The sequence below is a fragment of the Borostomias antarcticus genome (assembly GCF_949987555.1).
Source record: "Borostomias antarcticus genome assembly, chromosome: 21".
Taxonomy (NCBI): domain Eukaryota; kingdom Metazoa; phylum Chordata; class Actinopteri; order Stomiiformes; family Stomiidae; genus Borostomias; species Borostomias antarcticus.
The window spans coordinates 12020028-12039786 of record NC_140254.1 but is presented as its reverse complement, the minus strand read 5'-3'; the positions used below and the strand labels follow the sequence as shown (position 1 = coordinate 12039786).

Genomic DNA, 19759 nt, shown 5'->3' with positions numbered 1-19759 from the left:
CTTGGACAGCGTCTCGCGGCTGCGCGTGGAGCCCCAGATCAGCCGAAGTGCGTCACTGGCTGACCAAGGCTCGTTCACGTCATGTCAACACCCACGGCTCTGTTTCTGATAACGTATGCGGTTTTATTTGTGAGTTTTCTGTTCCACGAGGTCGAGGCAAGTCTACCGGAGGTTCCCTCTTTGGAAACGCATATTGATCCACGTGAGCACGAGCTGGCGGTGAGTAGGCTATAGCCTAAGTTAACGTAGGTTATATTTTTCTATTAGTGGTAGAGACTGCGTAAGAAGTTGAAGATAAAAGCTGTCATTATAATTCTTCATCCCATAGTTGTTGGGTGTCTCTGTTCCCGGCAAGGGGCACTCTAATCACCAGAGAGAAGCCTGGACTGTTCTGAGGGAGAAGTTGAACCGTCTGCCGGGAGTCTGTAGACGTCTTCGCAGGAGGAGAATCACCATCCTGGTATGTGCGCCTGTCTGCTTAATTCCCCTAAACCGCAGGAGTCCCCGGCTTGATCCAACAGTGTTACAGCGACATCTAGTGGTCTTTCTGGGCAACAGAAACAAGCAAATCACGAGAGGACTTACACCAAACTTCACAGGTTCAGACTCCCCGAACCTTCACGCAGCATCACCATGTCCTGTGTTCCTGTCCAGAGTGATGCCTTTGGGATCAGAATGTGATGGAGGTCATTTTGTGTTGCAGTGTAACGTGGTGAAGTACTGTTCTACGAGGCGGGAGCTAAGTCACGGCCAGCTCTGCCGCTGTCCCCGAAGATCCCGCTGTTCCCACTTCTTCCTCCGGAGCCTGTGAGTCCCCCGCCACGCTGCCCAGGCCAATAACAACAACATAACGCTCTGCCCAGGCCGCTAACCAACACCGCTTATATAAACTCCTGGCATGAACCATATTACTGTCTAACCCTTGTGTAGGAAAGATTTCTCTGAAAGAAATAAATGATTGAAACCTCGTTTCCCATTTTTCATTTATTGTTCATGTAGAATTCACATCTCTAGTCAGCAGGAGGCTGAACATGCACGCCGCACACGCCCTTTCATAAAAATACCTTATTTACAGTCGAAATGTAAAACCATGATTAAAATCATCTGTTTGTACATAAAAGTCTGAAAATGCTGGCGACCCCTCTCAGCTTGTCCTCCTCATGAGGTCAGAGAATAAAATCACAACTGGCGGAAATGACTAGCTGTGAACTACACATCCTGGCAGAGATGAAGACCTGGAGACCGCTGTTTGTATATCCTGTGGAGTAGGAGAATTACAGTGATCCGGGCCCTGTTAGAATACTGTTAACAAATCACTGATCTGATACGACTGGGATCGGGCTGTGTGGCTCACCACACGCTTTCACCCATCCAGGCGTGGTAGATCAGAGATTGCCTCAAGGAAAGGAGGGGTAAGTGTTCAAACATGGCCGTAGGTTTGTAAATACAGAGTAGCATGGGACTGTAAAAGGTCAAAGACAGGAAGTGACGTTTGTTTGACCTCTGGCCCAAAGGGAAAAGTTCTAACCGTATAAAGACAATGCCAGCAGTGAAGAAAAATGAATACAGATAGTAGTGTGAAAACACATAGTAGCGTAGTGAGTAGTGCATGATTAGCATGAGGGACATTGTAGTCTAACGGTTAGCATTCAGAAAGAGAAGTGGCTGTTGTTGTTTTTTTACACTGTGCAATGAAATTCCCAACAATCCCCCAGTTAGACCTCTAGGTTCCAGAGTGCTAGACCAGTTGAACAGTGTCCATTCTCCCTCCCGTGAGGAAATCACTGATCTGAACATGACTGGATCAGTGACAGCTCTGTAGACAAGCACCGCTTTCACCTATCCACACACGTCACATCAGAGACTTTCTCAAGGAAGGAAGGAAGGCTGTGTTTTTAAGAGTTCAATGCATCAGTTTGACCATGCGTATGTGTGTTTGTAGTCCATGTGCCCTCAATGAATACATATATATATATATATATATAAAAACCTAGAGACTTGGCCGTGTTGTCCATGTTGCTTGTCACACAATTTTGCCTGTTAACAGTTCTCGAACTCAATCCAAAGAAAATTAAAATCATCAAAGCAACACGTGGCACAAATACATCCATCAGTTGTCAGTTTCTAATAAAATCAGGTCACAATATTTGATCAAACTCTCAGACATCCAGACTGACGTACCGTTCTCTGTCCAGGCTAGTGACTCGGTTCAGACCAGTTCAGTATCTTGCGCTTTCAAGATAAAATATAATCCAAAGCTCCCATTGTCGATCTTTAAATAGTACTAATGTCCCGGTTCAGTCAGCCCCATTACCAATCCACCAGAAAAACAACAAATAAAAACAGAGTGGCAGGTCTGGGGGGGTCTGAGTCCATGGACTGAGTCAGAGGTGGTGGTTATGGCCGTGGCTGAGCTGCTGGACCCGGTCGGTCTCTGCTGGGAGGTCAGAGGTCGGAGGTCTTACTCACGGCCGGTACCAGCCTCTACAACAGGCTTCCTAACGGTTCCGCTTGGAAAAAGTGACTCTGAAAGACTTGGTGTGGTGAGACTGTGGCGGTGCTGGTTCTGGTTCTGGTCCGGGTCTAGATGGACTCTATCTGGTTCTGGTTCGGGTCTAGATGGACTCTATCTGCCTGCGGACCTTCTCTGAGGCCAGCCGGTCCAGGGAGCGCTGCCGGGTCACCACCAGGAGGGCGAGGACGAGGGTCAGGCCCAGCATGGCCCCTTCAAACCTCCAGAACAGATGCTCCTCCAGCAGAGAGGAACGGCAGCTAGGGGGAGGAGGAGAGATGGAGGGAGAAGGAGAGATGGAGAGAGGAGAGACAGGAGGAGGAGAGAGGAGGAGAGACGGAGGGAGGTGGAAAGACGGAGGGAGGAGGAGAGGAGACAGATGGAGGAGGAGAGAGGAGAGACAGGGGAGATGGAGAGGGGTGGAGAGGAGAGACGAGGAGGAGAGACGGAGGGAGGTGGAAAGACGGAGGGAGGAGGAGAGGAGACAGATGGAGGAGGAGAGAGGAGAGACAGGAGAGGAGAGATGGAGAGACAGCGGATAAGGAGAGGAGGAGAGACACGGGAGGAGGAGAGAGGAGAGACAGGAGAGGAGGAGTCAAGATTTAATGATTATGATTGAATGAACAGTGTGACTGCAGAGTGCTGACATGCTGTACTGTACTTGTGAGGTAGTAGATCACTGGTCCGGTTTACTCACACATCCAAAGCTGCCTGGCTCTCTCAATTAGATTCTAACCAATTCAGTTATCTGATCTTTATTTATCAGTCCTGCACAGAAACAAGCCAGCCAACACACATAAGCCAGGCTGGACCTGGCCTGGTTTCAGACGTTTTTCCAGGAAATATTATATTCGGGTCAATACGGTACATTACATATATCAAACATATAAAACGTACATTATAAATGTCAAACTTCAAATTAGTATCATAGAATTTTACATTGTCATCATAAAAACCGCAAATATATATAGCATAAAACAAACAATCTTCAAACCATGTAAAACTACACATTTCCATTTACATAGCATCGCCATCTAGTGTCTCAAGTATGCAGAACCCAAGTGTTTCCTTATTTGTTTTTTGAACATATATTTCTGTCATGGTTATAATTTCTGTTGGTAGTAGGTTCCATGACTTCATGGCTCTGTATCTCACAGTGCGTTTAAGAAAATTGTTGTTTGCTCTAGGGAGTGAAAACCTTCCTTCTGTTAGTGGCATAGGTATGTGAAACCAGATTATTTACTGGGGGGGCTCTGCTGGTCTCACCTCTTGTACTCGTCCTTGCTGGACTCGGTGCAGTTGATCCTCTCCACGTAGCCCGTCTGGATGCACTCAGCCCATGACTTCTGGAGAGAGCAAGGTGTGGGTTAGAACACTAAGGGTGCTTTCACACCTGAAGGTCCGGACCAAGTGGGTGAAGTTGCAACATTGTTGCATTTTTGATTGATTTGGTTTGCGTTCACATTGCACCTTTTCAAGTGCACCAAACTTTCCAAACAAAGTTATGTGTTCAAACTGGTCGCTCGCCGATTGGACAGAAGCAGGATCATGAAGTCAGACTGGAGTGCTTTCAAGTTGGAGCAGTTCTTTCAAGTAATTTCAAGATAAAGGTCCCATAGGCATTGAACTGCTTGTATTTCGCGGGTGGTCATTTCTCCGCGTGACAATTGTAAAGTGTGGCGTGTGAGCGTGAGACGAGGCTGAAATGCGTCTCACGCTCAATGCGTGAGACTTGGCAGCCTAGTAACGTCATTCTCGCGCTCATCTTTTGAAGAGCTAACATCAGTAGCTAGCCAACTAGCTAACACCTAGCTAACGTTATTGTTTACACACGGCAACTTGGAAGTTACTTGTCATTTGATAACGTTCCTATATTTGGTCCCGGGGTTCAGTTGAGGTGAACCGAGACCCATGTTTTCAGCGGGACCAAAATTTGCTTTGCAGTGTTCGATGCACGTTCACACCTGTGAATTTGCTGCGCACCAAAATAAAAAGTCAGAAAGTCCGCACCTAACACACAGACGGTGTTGATGATGCCTGCACACACACTCCATTACTACTGAACACAGGCAACAGAAGAGTACATCTCCTGACCGTCACACGTCCTGAGAGACCAGAGGGGAGAGAGAAAGTGTGTGTGTGAGAGACCAGAGGGGAGAGAGAAAGTGTGTGTGTGATAAAGAAAGAGAGATAGAGAGCAGAAGAGAAAGAGAGAGACTTTGCCTTCTTGCACTTTGCCTTCATCACTAGATTATGCTCTTAGTCACTTGTTTTAGAAAGGAGATGCACTTGTGAGCTCTGGTGAGTAGTAGTACATTGGCTTTTCCTACGTTAAATGCAATTATTGTTAGTGGCTTTGGATAAAAGCATCAGCTAAATGACTGTAATGTAATGTAGAGAGAGAGAGATCTCACCGACTGGAAGGCGTTGCACTGAAAGCACTCTGCTGCCACCACAAACTCCTCCACCAGCCAGCAGTGGGTCACGGGCTTGGCCACTGGAACACACACAACACCAAGACCAGCATCAATATCTCTGATCAAAGACAACACACACGGCTCGGTATCAATATCTCTGACAACACACAAGGCTCGGTATCAATATCTCTGACAACACACAAGGCTCAGTATCAATATCTCTGACAACACACAAGGCTCAGTATCAATATCTCTGACAACACACACGGCTCTGTATCAATATCTCTGACAACACACAAGGCTCAGTATCAATATCTCTGACAACACACAAGGCTCGGTATCAATGTGTCTTAACACAAACGGCTCAGCGTCAATATCTTGGATCAAACGGCTTTTTATAGAGGTGGTGTTGCGGCCTCCCGTGACATCACGGTGCAGTTCCAAGCAAATTGCCCTTCCTCCCTCTGTAAGGACCGAGGTCAAACGGTCTAGTCCTTCCCTTTTCACTTCCTCCAGAGCGCCAGAGAACCGTGGGGAACCCCAGCCAACCCGCAGAACGTACACCAGCACGTTGTGTTTAGCTGCGAGGTGGCAGATGGTTAGTATTGTTTAATATGGTCAACGTTGTTGTTTAGTTTTACCAATGTGCGTTCAGGGCCCAGTTGCTTTCTTCAGGGGTAGCTGTGTTCATTTAGCACGTCTTTTTTAAGCCTCAGTCTCACAGGACTGACTCATTCTGGACCGTCGTGTGAGAGGCCGGTGGTGGTGTGGTGTGGACGTTGTAATAGTTAAAATAATTTGAGTGGCCTGTGCAAAGCCGTGCTACTCTATCCTGGGTGCTACTGGGGCAGGAACACACTAACTAAAATCAAAATGGTGAGATCCAGCGCACACCGGGGGTATAGAAAATACTTTGTTTAATGGTTACCGCGACCAACGCGTTTCGCTCTGGGCTTCCTCAGGTAATAGATCAAATAAGTTTATTCTCTGTTCAAGACTTAATAAGAATAAATCCAAGCCAACATACCTGCGGCCTTCTCCTCACTCAGCAGAGCTGCTCCAAACACTCTGGAATCACACATGAACAAACATTAGCGGACTGAGAAGAGAACAGACACACACCACGCAGAGAGATACCACGCGGAGAGATACAACGCGGAGACACCACGCAGAGACACACCATGCGGAGAGATACCACGCAGAGATACCACACAGAGACACACCACGCAGAGAGACACCACGCAGAAACGCATCACCACAAACACGTCTCTCCCCCCCCCTCCCCTTTAAACTCGAAGGACACTGAGGTTGCACTCATTTACAGTGACGACGAGTAAGACAATGTTAGAGATGTCAAAGATTAGAGGAGCGACAGCGTATCTCTGGGGTCACATCGGGACTAGGCTAGAACAAGCTCGGGGAATCTTGAGAAGGAGCATCTCACTGGAACAGGTTTGATATGACCTAGAGTTCCAATCCAGCATAAGAGTAATGTAAGATGGTTGCTTACCAATAAGAGCCTTAAAAATGAATAAAAACCAATGTTTATCACGTATCATGGAAAGAGAGGGCCAGCCAACCATCTCATACAGAGAGCAGTGATGTGTTATAGCTATAACCCGTAATGAACCTGAGAGCTGAATGGTAAACAGAACACGAATGAACTGGAGGAGCAGAGCCTGTTGTCATCACTCACCTGAGAGACACCAGGCCCCAGAAGAGGGCGTGCAGGGCCAGGACCCGCGGCCTCAGGCAGCTGACGGGGATCCTGCAGTCCGGCTCCATCCTCCCCATGCATGTGTGGGTGGGGGGCGCCACCGTTACCACCGGGCGCTAGTCATGGCAGCACGGGCTTCTATGGTCCGAAATGGCAGAAACCTGGGACACAACACGACTGATTGAAACCTTTATTTATACTCAGGTGAGCTCTGAGGCGAGGCCACCTCATTTGCAGAGCTGCTGAGTGTAAAACAAAATAGAACAACAAAACAATGTACAGTGCACTTAATTAAAAACAGTTACAACATGTATCATAAAGAAATGAAATCAGGCATTTAAATTCCTTTAGGGAAGGAAGAACTTCCAGCTTTAACTTGGAATAAATGTCATTCCAGGACTTTGGGGCTGCATAAGTAAATGCTGTCCTGCCAAGTCCTGTACTAGTCCGTGGAACTTTAAGTGTGATCCAGTCACTAGAACGTGTTTGATGGGCTGGGGCATTCCTGTCCAACAGGGCAGCTATATACGGTGGCTGTTTGCCGGTCAACGCCTTGAAAATGAACAAGAGCCAATGATCGAGCTGCCAGGGATGGCCAGCCAACCTTACTGTAAAGGAGACAATGGTGTGTGTCATACCCATCTCCAGTAATAAATCTAAGTGCAAAGTGGTACACAGAGTCCAAGGGTTTCAGAGTGGTAGCTGAAGCATGACGATAAATGACATCTCCATAGTCAAGAACTGATACAAATATTGACTCAACAACTTTTTTCCAACAGAATCTTGAGCGATTTCTGTACAGAAAGCCAACCTTTTGGCGCAGCTTAGAAGCAGGTTTCTCAATATGAGATTTAAAAGTGAACTGTTCATCTATCCACAAGCCCAGATATTTATATTCAGTGACTGCTAATTTGTGTACCATTTAGTGATGCTATCTGTAGACTATTGTAATCCACATTTTTTGTCCTGGGAAATATCATGAATTTTGTTTTATTAGAATTGAGAACAAGCTTAAGTTGATATAGGGCATCTTGCAAAGCAATAAAAGATAGCTGCAAGTTTTCAGTAGCTAACTGCACAGAATCCGTCATACAATAGATAACCGTGTCATCAGCATATAAATGGGCTTGACAGGATCCATTCCAAGATGATAAAATATTGTTTATGTAGATTGTGAAGAGGACAGGGCCCAGCACCGAACCCTGCCAATGACGAGCAGCCTCGTATGATGTAACAACACATTATGGATCAATAGCTAGCTAGCTAGCTACCTACAACTACGCTAGCTAACCGACACACACATGGATGCTATTGGGTATTTTAACGTAATCAACCAGCTGTGTAATGCAAACGATATTATCCTCTTTTCAACGATGATAATCTCATTAGAGTAACGTTTAATGCAGTTAATTAAATGCAGATGGCAGGCTAGATAGCTTCACTGTGATTGAGTCTATAATAGTCTTACCGCTGACACAAGCACAGGCTAGTAGCTAGCGAGCTAATTAGTTGAATCTAAAAAGTGTGTTTAAACAATAAAACGAATTGGTCTGACGCAACGTAGCCTATTTTTTGTTGATTGATCTTTGGCCACCATAGACAAAAGCGCCGCAGATCCATGAAAACAATTATGCTCAATCTCAACTTCGAACTTGTCTTCCAGCTGGTTGGTAGAAGTGGACAGGTGCTATTACCAGGAAGTTAGCTAGCTAGCACGAACTAACGTTAGCTAAAGTTTAGATATCGATGCTCTAGATAGGTTATCGAAATCGTGTTGGACAACAACAGCAGATAGCCAGATGGCTAGCTAGCTAGGCAGCATGGCGATTGACAAGCCATACAAGAGACGGGTGGTCTAGTTAACGTTAGCTAACGTTACGTTAGCATGGGTAACTTACCAAAATCCATTGTAATACTCTGCATGCTGAAAGGCGACTGCCTTTGTAAACTGGTAAAATGAAGCGCTTCTTCTTCTGTTGTTTTATGGCGGTTGGCAACCAATATATGGTGTAAATTGAAGCGCGTAGCTAGAAATGTAATATAACACTAAGCGTTAGCTAAAGTGAGAAGAACAGCTGGTCAGATTTGGCTAGTTAACTGTATCTACGCCCGAGACACCGTTATCCCGCCGCCATCTTGAGTCATGTTGGAAACGTAAACGTTGGACGGAAGAGTACGTCATCAAGAGGCAAGTACAGATACTTTTTTTTTCTTTTTTTAACAGCTTTTATTATACAATAGCTCAAATACAGCAAAATGAAGCTGACAATAGCATATTTTTTACATAACACATATACATAGAACATACAAAAACACATTATTAATACAGTCTAGTCAGCACCATAGCCAGGGGGAATATCACATTCTAAATAAAATGTTAAACACAGAGCATAAAGCAACAGTTTTAGCAGCTTTCTGGTTCTCGGAATTCTCAATGGACTTAATGTACTGTAGGCAAGTACAGATACATCCATTGTACAGATTCGGCAAGGCGGTCCTATGGAGGTAGATTTGTCACAATTATTCATGTGAACAGGTCAATAATCCGTGTGTGAGTGTGTTATCTGTAAATACAAAACACCCTCCACAAATACCCCTAAAAGATTTGTAAACTCACAAAAATATTTTGCAAATGTAAAATCGATCTGCAAATACACACATGGATTCCACAAATAATGGCGCGTCCCAGGCAACCCGTAACTCGTGTTTTTCCTACCTCCTACACGTGAAAATGCACTGGAATGGCAGTCAAACCCGTAACTTCCCACCCGTGAACTCATACAGATCGATGTACTCCCAGTTGCGCTCTCTGACGTCACACAGCCCTGTAAGCAAGATGGCAGCCCCCATGGGTATGGCGACAAAGAACTTTAGGGCAACGTAAAGTAAATTTGTACGTTGTAATCAAAATAATACAAACGATTATGCACTACAACCTGCTATGTGTATGTAATGATGCCCAAATATGTTGACAAGAGATAGCTAGTGCTAGCTAGCTAACATTAAGGTAAACCTGAACGTGACCATGCAAACGGCGAAAAGTCGATGATGTCAATAAATAAAATGTAACGTACAATTTCTTAGCATAGCGAAATTAGGCATACAATGTTTAGCTTGCCAGCTCTGACAATGTGCCAAATCTGAAGCTTTTACCATATCGGCTTGTTTACATTTATCCAGAATGCCACGCATTCAGACAGTTTGCCTGGAACGCTATGAAGTCGTGAGTCGTGACTTGGAAGTCGTAACTTACGAGCTCAAAATCCTATCTGGAACGCGGCATAAAAAACATATCTGTGAATATATTAAAACCATTTACAAATATATGAAAAGCATTTGTGAATATTTCGTGAATATCTTTCTAACATTTATAACTTTCGAGAGGGCATTCGTGAATCTGTGTTTTATTTGTGGATCCCGTTCACAGATCCTCTTCCTCCATGTAATGGACATATGAGCTTGTTTACACTGATGGACACAGAAATGTTGAGAAAAGTAGTATCCAAACTCAAATCCTCCACATGCCTGCTGGATCCCATCCCCACCGATTTTTTCAAAACTATTTTTGACTCTGTATCCTATGACATTTTATCCATTGTTAATGACTCCCTATCTACAGGTGTCTTCCCACCAATAATTAAAACTGCTTTGGTGAGACCCGTGCTGAAGAAAAACAACTTAGACACTTCAGTTCTTAGCAATTTTAGACCAATCTCCAACCTTCCCTTTTTGAGTAAAATTCTGGAAAAGATTGTTTTCAAACAGATTAATGATTTCCTAGCTACAAGTTGTACCCTTGACCTTTTCCAGTCCGGCTTTCGTGCCCATCATAGCACAGAGACGGCATTAGTCAAAGTTGTAAATGACCTCAGAATTAATGCTGACTCCAAAGAGCTCTCTGTTCTCGTCCTCCTGGACCCGAGTGCAGCCTTTGATACTATAGATCATGCAATTCTCACCGAAAGACTGAAGAAGTGGGTTGGCCTCTCCGGTCCAGTCCTTAATTGGCTTAGGACCTATCTAACCGGTCGTGATTTCTTCGTTGCCCTAGGTGACCATAGCTCAGGAAAGATCCCTATGACCTGTGGGGTGCCCCAAGGATCGATCCTAGGACCTCTACTCTTCAGCCTGTACATGCTGCCCCTTGGCAGTGTCATTAGGAGGCACAACATTAGCTTCCATAGCTACGCAGATGATACCCAACTCTATATTTCTGTAACACCCAGTAACTACAGCTTGGTTGACTGTCTTGTAAAGTGTATTACGGGTATAAATGTATGGATGTTACATAATTTCCTCCAACTAAACCAGGACAAAACAGAAGTACTGATCATTGGAGAAAAAGCTGAAAGAGAGAAACTATCTGCATACTTAAAAACTCTGGAAATTGACACCAAATGCCAGGCTAAAAACCTAGGTGTCATACTTGACTCAGATCTTAATTTTGAAAACCACATCAAGAATATTACAAAGGCATCTTTTTACCACCTAAGGAACATTGCTAAGGTGCAACCCTTTCTCTCTCAGCCTGACACCAAAAGATTAATGCATGCTTTCATCACAAGCAGGCTGGACTACTGCAATGCTGTACTATCAGGCCTACCAAAGAAAGCAATCTCTAAGCTACAAATGATACAGAATGCTGCAGCACGAGTCCTCACTAAGACTAGACGAAGGGCACACATCACACCAGCCTTAAAATCACTACACTGGTTACCTGTCAACTCTAGAATAGACTTTAAAATACTATTACTAGTCTATAAATCTCTCCACAGTCACTCACCAGAATACATTTCAGACATGCTTGTTAGGTACATGCCCAACAGACCACTCAGATCCTCAGGTACTGAACTTTTAACAGTTCCAAAAACCAGGACCAAGAAACACGGAGAGACAGCTTTTAGTTTCTGTGCCCCCAACCTCTGGAACACCCTGCCGGAGTGCCTAAGAAGGGCCGAAACAACGGAGGTCTTCAAGCGAGATCTCAAGACGTACCTTTTCGACCTAGCCTACAATCACTAGCCAGGACCTTGAGACACAGAAAGGCAGCCTCAAACCTACCTGTGAATCCTCTGTATACATTGGTGTTTATCCTGCTATGCACTGTATGTATATCAAGTAGTGTACAGAAGCTGGTTACCCTGAAACAGGCTTGTTCTGTTCTGACAGCTGTGTTGCTTCAATGGCTCAGTGTGCTACTAACTGTTTTCTGCCTCCCCTAGTGCCTCTCTCTCTCCCTCCTACCTTCTAACCAGGTCCAGTGGATGCCCCACTGTTGCCCGCAGACCACCCTGAGTCCGATAGATACCCCTGTGTCAGCTGTGGATGTCGTAGCATTTAGTTAACACACACGTACACACAGACACACATCAGTCCACATCCGGCTTAGGCCTGGACCTGATGCTCTTAGCCTTTCTTGCTCTGGAAATTTAATTTAATGTAATTTATTGCTCTATAAATGTTCTTAGCCGCTAGACAAATATATTCCAGGAGCTTGCTCCAGGTTACCTGTTTTAATATCTGTGTTGCTTTTATGGCTCTGTGTGCTACTAACCCTGTTCTGCCTTCCCTCTCCCTAGTGCCTCTCTCTCTCCCTCCTATCTTCTAACCAGGTCCAGTGGATGCCCCACTGTCACCAGCAGACCTCCCGGAGTCCGATAGATACCCCTGTGTCTGCTGTGGATGTCGTAGCATTTAGTTAACACACACACACGTACACACAGACATACACCAGCCCATTTCCGGCTTTAGGCCTGGGCCATAGCAAACACACACCAGTATTTGCCATGTCTCTCCTATGATGCTTTTTTAGCCTCTCTTACTCTGAAATGTAATTTAATGTAATGTATTGCTTTATAAATGTTCTTAGCCGGTAGACAAACACTCCTGGAGCTTGAGAGGGGTCAGGAAAGAATTTTTACAGCTCACTTATCTGGCCCCCGGGAGATTACTGTTTTTTTGCTTCCCTCTGGAATATGTAGAGGTGGGTCGTATGCCCACCTCCCTTGTTCTCTGTAAAGCGCATTGTGTTGCCTCTAATAAATGAAAAAAAAAAAGAACACTTGTACAATTTGCTTTTTTGTCTTTGATATAATATATTATAACTGGTAAGGGTGGTAAGATAATAAGGGACAGCTCCACTAACGATGTACCTCAGGGTCCAGGGGCAGGGGTCAAGGCCGGAGAGCAGGGGGTGAGCTGGGGTCAAGGCCAGAGAGCAGGGGGTGAGCAGGGGTCAAGGCCGGAGAGCAGGGGGTGATCAGGGGTCAAGGCCGTAGAGCAGGGGGTGAGCAGGGGTCACGGCCGGAGAGCAGGGGGTGAGCAGGGGTCAAGGCAGGAGAGCAGGGGGTTAGGGTTAGGGTTAGCATGGCGTGAGCAGGGGTCAGGGCCGGAGAGCAGGGGGTGAGCAGGGTGGAACCGGCCAGGACCATAATACATAATAATACTATATTAGAATAGAATAGAATACTATATTATAATAAGACAACGCTAGCTAGAAGCAGCTGGTGACATACAGTAGCACAACAGTAGCACAACTATCACTAGATGAGTTCCCATGCTGTTTGTGTGACCTGGCTTGCTCAGCTGGACTCATTCACAGGATGCTGGGACTATTTCTGCCGTTCTGTCTGATCAGTTACATCATTTGTTATAGAAGCTGTGTGTGTGTGTGTGTGTGTGTGTGTGTGTACAGAGGCGTCATGCCTATATAACTTTTTGGGGGCGTTCTTTTATTTTCTGTTATTGTCTGTTTACCATTACATTTTACAATGCGGAGCTATGATTCCCTGATGCCCTGTTTGATTCGTTCGATCCACCCGAGACCCCTAATCTCTACCCTTATGGGCTCTGGGGCACAATCCACTTCTCGACTTGATGCCTCCAAATGGAAGTGTTTGAACGATGGTGTGTCGACAAGATGGTGGACCCCTTGTGCTGCAGTGTTGTTCCTATACTGGACTTACAGCTGTCTCTCTGTGCTAAGCAGCGCACAGTGTTCACCATTAAGGTGGCTACGCAGCGATGATTTCAGCCTGTCATGATGGTTTCGCTAAACGGACCACTTATCAAGTCAGAGTGAAATCAGCAGTGTTCATAATATCCCACAATGCACAGCTATTTTTTCTAGAACGACAAAGACGCCAGTTTGGTAAGGGCAGACAAACAGAAAACCTGCACTCACATTTTATTCACACATCAATCAAAACCGTTTACAACCAGAAAAATGTGTTGTCAGAGTGTTGGGACAGGTGGGTTGACTGTGTGCGTGTGGGGGGGGGGGGGTGGTTGACTGAGTGTGTGTGGTGGGGGGGGTTGACTGTGTGCGTGTGGGGGGGGGGTTGACTGTGAGTGTGTGTGTGTGTCAGTTCTCCTCTTGGTAGCCCACTAGCTTAGCGCTGACATCCCACAGCCTCAGAGCAGCCAGGTCATCTGTCCCCTCGGGAGCCGGCTCCTTCATCCTGCAGTCACTGACACGCACACACACACGCGCACACACGCACATACACACACACGCACACACACGCACATACACGCACACACGCACAAGGACACAGTCATTAATAATCACCAATAAGCCTCTGCATTCATATGGCATTATCCGGACCATTTCCGGCTTGGAACCTTTTCTTGGAACCTGGACCTATGATCTTTCCATTTCTCTCTCTCTCTCTCTCTCTCTCTCTCTCTCTCTCTCTTCTTAGTCTGTCGTCTCTCTCTCTCTCTCTCTCAAACACTTACACACACGTCCCCCTACCTGAAGTAGCAGCCAGTCTTGTCCTCCAGGCCCTGGGTGACGGCACAGTAGATGGAGGTCTGGGCCCCCTGCCAGGGGGTCTTCATGAGCAGCAGGGCCGGGGCCGACAGCAGCGCGCTGAGCAGGGGGAACCGGGTCTCAACGTAGCGGCCCAGCTCCGTACGGATCACCCCGGGGTGCAGGGCGAAGGACGTCACGCCACTGCCTGAGGGAGAGAGGGGAGGAGAGAGATATATTCTGGGAGGAGCTTTAGAAGGAGGACTGGGAGGAGCAGAAGGAGGAGGAGTGGGAGGAGCAGAAGGAGGAGGACTGGGAGGAGCAGAAGGAGGACTGGGAGGAGCAGAAGGAGGACTGGGAGGAGCAGAAGGAGGAGTGGGAGGAGCAGAAGGAGGAGGACTGGGAGGAGCAGAAGGAGCAGGAGTGGGAGGAGCTTTAGAAGGAGGACTGGGAGGAGCAGAAGGAGGAGGAGTGGGAGGAGCAGAAGGAGGAGGACTGGGAGGAGCAGAAGGAGGAGGAGTGGGAGGAGCAGAAGGAGGAGTGGGAGGAGCAGGAGGAGGAGGACTGGGAGGAGCTTTAGAAGGAGGAGTGGGAGGAGCAGAAGGAGGAGGACTGGGAGGAGCAGAAGGAGGAGGACTGGGAGGAGCTTTAGAAGGAGGAGTGGGAGGAGCAGAAGGAGGAGGAGTGGGAGGAGCTGGACAGACAGTGACCCCTGACCTCTGGTTCTCCGGGCCAGTTCTCTGGAGAACAGAAGGTTGGCCAGCTTGCTCTGTCTGTAGCTTGCTAGCGAGTCGTACGGTGTCCTCTCAAAGCTGAGGTCATCAAAGTGGATCTTTCCTGTGGGAGATCACAGGGAGGCAGGTGAAGACAAAACAACAACAGACTTGTAAACATGAACAACAAACAAACAAGGTGGAAAAAAAGAAAAACTTCTGGGATATACTGTATGTTGTTAATGTATTTATGCTATGCATATGTTATTACTCTGTAATATGTTCCTATGACATAGCTAATACTTTTTATTTTTTTTAAATCAGCAGTTCACTCAATCGTCTCATTGAGAGAGGTCAGGGAAGAACTTCTACTGTTCTCTTATATTGGTTCAAATGGGTGAAGTGTTTTTTTGTTTCCGGCTGAGAACTTGTAGAATTATCAGTATATCTATTACCCCCCCCCCTTTCTTTCTGTGAAGCGCTTTGTGTTGCCTTTGTATATGAAATGCGCTGTATAAATAAACCAACAGTATTGGGGCTTACCTCCTTGATGTGCAATACTGGACACGTTGACAACTCTGCTGGGGGCGGAGCTTCTCAGCATGTCCAGCAGCAGATTGGTCAAGAGAAAATGTCCCAGGTGATTGACAGCGAACTGGGTCTCGATCCCGTCCTCTGTGAGGCTCTTGGGGCACATCATCACCCCTGGGAGGGGTAGAGGCAGGAACAGGAGTGAGATGTTTGAACCACAGCTTCAGGGACAGAAGACATCTGACTCCAACCGCATCTCTGCAGTTTCCCTCTGACTGCTGTAGAAGGATTGGTTTGCTACATGGCTTGGATAGTCTCCAGCGTTTTCACTTACACTCCAAACAAATATGCGTAAGATGTGTAACAAGCTCACCAGCCCTGGACCAAGAGTCTATTGAACATGATGAGTAGGACAGAAGAGCCCACATCATGGTCATCCAGACTGACAGGACATCAGGGCTGTTCCACCATGAGTCAGCCTGAGGAGGAGCCCCAGGGCGTCCCTCCTGTACCTGCGTTATTGATGAGGATGTCCAGACGCTCCTCCCTGGTGACCAACTCCCTGGCAAACTGCCGTACGGAGCGGAGGGAGGACAGGTCCAGGTGGTGCACCGCCACGCTGCCGTTTCTTGTCGACTGGCGGATCTCCGCGGCTGCTGCTTCGGCCCGGGTCAGATCCCTGCACGCCATGATGACACGCGCACCTGCCGTCACATGACACAGCAACACAACGTGGGCACAACAGAACACAACACCTCACAACGCAGTGGCCTGTACAACTAACGCAACATACCAAAACACAACATTCAACTCAACTCAACTAAAATTTGATTTATAAAGCACATTTAAAGCAACCGAGGTTGACCAAAGTGCTGTACAGGTCCAGAGCAACAAACATAGAAGCAACAGAACACTGCAATACACCATACACAATACGCACTATACAGTACAGTACAACAACAACATAACACAACGCACCTTAACATTATCAGAACACAACTGAACTTGACACAACATAACGCAACACATTACAAGACAACACATCATACTGTCCAGCCCTTTCCAGGGACCCGAGCGGTCTGGTGCCGTACCTCTCCCGGCCATGTACCTGGCCGTCTCCCTGCCGATGCCCGCGTTGGCCCCAGTGATCACCACGGTCCTGCCGTCCAGACGGGCACCACTACGGCAGACCCCGCCAGCGATCCACTTCCGCAGCAGCACCAAGCCTGGGAGGACACAGAACAACAACAACAATGAGACAAACACACTCGCTCCCTCCTTACCTGACCTCTCACCTCCAGCCAGCCTGTTACCTCAGAGGGTTCAGACCGCCTCATCACATCAGACATTGTTGAGTATAAACCACGGTGCTACACTCCAACAGTTCTGTTAGTCCTGCCGTGTCATGAGAGGATAAATTCACCATGTCCAAAGAACTGAACTCCAGGTGGCAAGAAACATCAGGGACAAAGAAACACACAGCAAAGCTCTGGTCACACCCGGGACTTACTGATGGTGGTGACTGCAGTCACGGCGCCATACTTGATAATAGGATGGGTCTTTAGCTCCTCCCACATCCTCCCTGCTTGCGAGGAGTGTTCCAGAAGCCTCTCTCTGACCAGCAGACCGGACAGCCCTGCTCAGATCCTCAGCCAAGCGACTGTCTCCTCCTGTCCTCTGCTCAGGGTGTGGGTTTGAATTCCAGCAACAATATGGAATGCAAGAGAAAAGCTATGCAAGTGGCAGTGAATAAGCCTAGGGTCTTAAATGGGAGGTTTAAAGTCTTATAGCCAGATTAAATCAGCCCTTTGCTCGTTTGACCATTCAATGGTGCATGAGTAGGCTCCATGCATGGTCTGGCAATTGCCAAAAATAGCCTATGTCAGCGATCACTACTGTATGTGGCCTGTGATGAAGCTGCTGTGTAGGATGCTTTATCATGTGACTTGCAGGGCTGGTTTACAGTCCACTACTTTACTCAACACAAGTGGCTGACTGAGCTTTCTGTGTGCAGCCAGGCAGCAGTTCCTCCTCAATCCACGGACTCTGTCTGATAATAACCATGTGGTTGCAGTATAATCCCTGGCCAGGCCCTCCCTCCCTCCCTCCTTCCTTCCATCCCTCCCTCCCTCCCTCCCTCCCTCCCTCCCTCCCTCCCTCCCTCCCTCCCTCCTTCCATCCATCCTTCCATCTATCCATCCCTCCCTCCTTCCATCCATCCATCCATCCCTCCCTCCCTCCCTCCCTCCCTCCCTCCCTCCCTCCCTCCCTCCCTCCCTCCCTCCCTCCCTCCCTCCCTCCCTCAGGCCACTAGTCAAGGGGAGTGTGCTGTGCCTCCCTCTCTTCTCTATCAAAATAATACCAACATGTGCCCAGTTGAACTGGATTGGATTGATTGATGGTTGAATACCATGTGAGTAATGGCAGTAACCGTATATAGGCCTCCCAAACAATGCCCTGCCTTCTCTACAGAATTTTCAGAACTCCTGTCAATCATCCATACAAATTATGATAAGATTATCATCATTGGAGATTTCAACATACACGTGGATACTGAGGCAGACTCGAAATCCAGGGACTTTATCAACCTCCTAAACTCCATGGATTTTACCCAACATATCACTGAGCCAACCCACAACCGCAGCCACACCCTTGATCTAGTGATTACTAAGGGCCTGACTATCACTGTCTCCTCTATTAGTGACTTCGCTCTCTCTGACCATTTCTGTATCTTCTTCACTGCATTGGTTCCTAAAGTCAAAAGTAGTACTGGGCGCTTTATCAAGAAACGTTATCTTACCTCCGCAGTAGCTGATAGTTTTAGAGAAATAATGATCACAAACAATTTATCAACTCCAGAAGTGGGGCCGTCAGGCACTATTGAAGACTTAGCAACCACCTTTAACACCAGAGTAAGGGCAGCCTTGGATTCTGTAGCACCTATTAAACTGAAAAGGATCACAGCCAATCATAAAGCTCCATGGCGAAATGAGGAAACAAATAAACTAAAGAGAACCTGCAGAAGATCTGAGCGTATATGGAGAAAGACCAAGCTACAGGTCCACCATGATATTCTCAAAGAACATCTCTCTGCCTTTAATAAAGCAATAAGAAATGCAAGGAAAGACCACTTCTCAAAATTGATATCTATCAACCAAAATAATTCAAGAGTGCTCTTCTCAACAATTGATAGCCTAATAAACCCTGCCATAAAAACACCAGATAACCTGCTCTCTACCTCCAAATGTGAGGAATTTGCAGCTTACTTCAGAGATAAGATCTTGAATATTAGGAGGAATATCACCCAGGAAAGGCTATGCATCCCGTTCATAGATCCTCTTCCTCCATGTAATGGACACATGAGCTTGTTTACACTGGTGGACACAGAAATGGTGAGAATAGTAGTATCCAAACTCAAATCCTCCACATGCCTGCTGGATCCCATCCCCACCGATTTTCTCAAAACTATTTTTGACTCTGTATCCTATGACATTTTATCCATTAATGACTCCCTATCTACAGGTGTCTTCCCACCAATACTTAAAACTGCTTTGGTGAAGCAGTGAAGAAAAACAACTTAGACACGTCAGTTCTTAGTAATTTTAGACCAATCTCCAATCTTCCCTTTTTGAGTAAAATTCTGGAAAAGATCTACCCTTGACCTTTTCCAGTCCGGCTTCCGTGCCTATCATAGCACAGAGACGGCATTAGTCAAAGTTGTAAATGACCTCAGAATTAATGCTGACTCCAAAGAGCTCTCTATTCTCATCCTCCTGGACCTGAGTGCAGCCTTTGATACTATAGATCATGCAATCCTCATCAAACGACTGGAGAAGTGGGTTGGCCTCTCCGGTCCAGTCCTTAATTGGCTTAGGACCTATCTAACCGGTCGTGATTTCTTCGTTGCCCTCGGTGACCATAATTCAGGAAAGATCCCTATGACCTGTGGGGTGCCCCAAGGATCGATCCTAGGACCTCTACTCTTCAGCCTGTACATGCTGCCCCTTGGCAGTGTCATCAAGAGGCACAACCTTAGCTACCATAGCTACGCAGATGATACCCAACTCTATATTTCTGTAACACCCAGTAACTACAGCTTGGTTGACTGCCTTGTCA

General features: G+C 46.7%; 2 protein-coding genes across 3 annotated transcripts; both read right to left on the bottom strand.

Annotated features, from left to right (window-relative positions):
• Window positions 1-1001: 1001 nt before the first annotated feature.
• jtb (jumping translocation breakpoint) lies at window positions 1002-8772 on the bottom strand. Of its 2 annotated transcripts, none has more exons than XM_084455292.1 (6): window positions 8545-8772; window positions 6626-6807; window positions 5957-5997; window positions 4927-5009; window positions 3779-3858; window positions 1002-2772 (listed from the first exon to the last, which is right to left on the bottom strand). In XM_084455292.1, exons 2-6 carry the CDS (start codon window positions 6721-6723, stop codon window positions 2616-2618), a joined length of 459 nt encoding a protein of 152 aa, XP_084311418.1. In that variant the 5' UTR covers window positions 6724-6807; window positions 8545-8772; the 3' UTR covers window positions 1002-2615. The 2 variants fall into 2 exon arrangements, with proteins under 2 accessions (XP_084311418.1, XP_084311419.1); XM_084455293.1 differs by having other exon boundaries at window positions 3779-3855.
• Window positions 8773-14009: 5237 nt separating this feature from the next.
• Window positions 14010-17220, bottom strand: LOC311323128 (retinol dehydrogenase 13; the record flags this gene model as incomplete). The annotated part of the gene is made up of 7 exons (XM_084455290.1): window positions 14010-14115; window positions 14403-14607; window positions 15117-15236; window positions 15656-15817; window positions 16156-16347; window positions 16735-16869; window positions 17154-17220. 7 exons carry the CDS (start codon window positions 17218-17220, stop codon window positions 14010-14012), a joined length of 987 nt encoding a protein of 328 aa, XP_084311416.1.
• Window positions 17221-19759: the final 2539 nt, after the last annotated feature.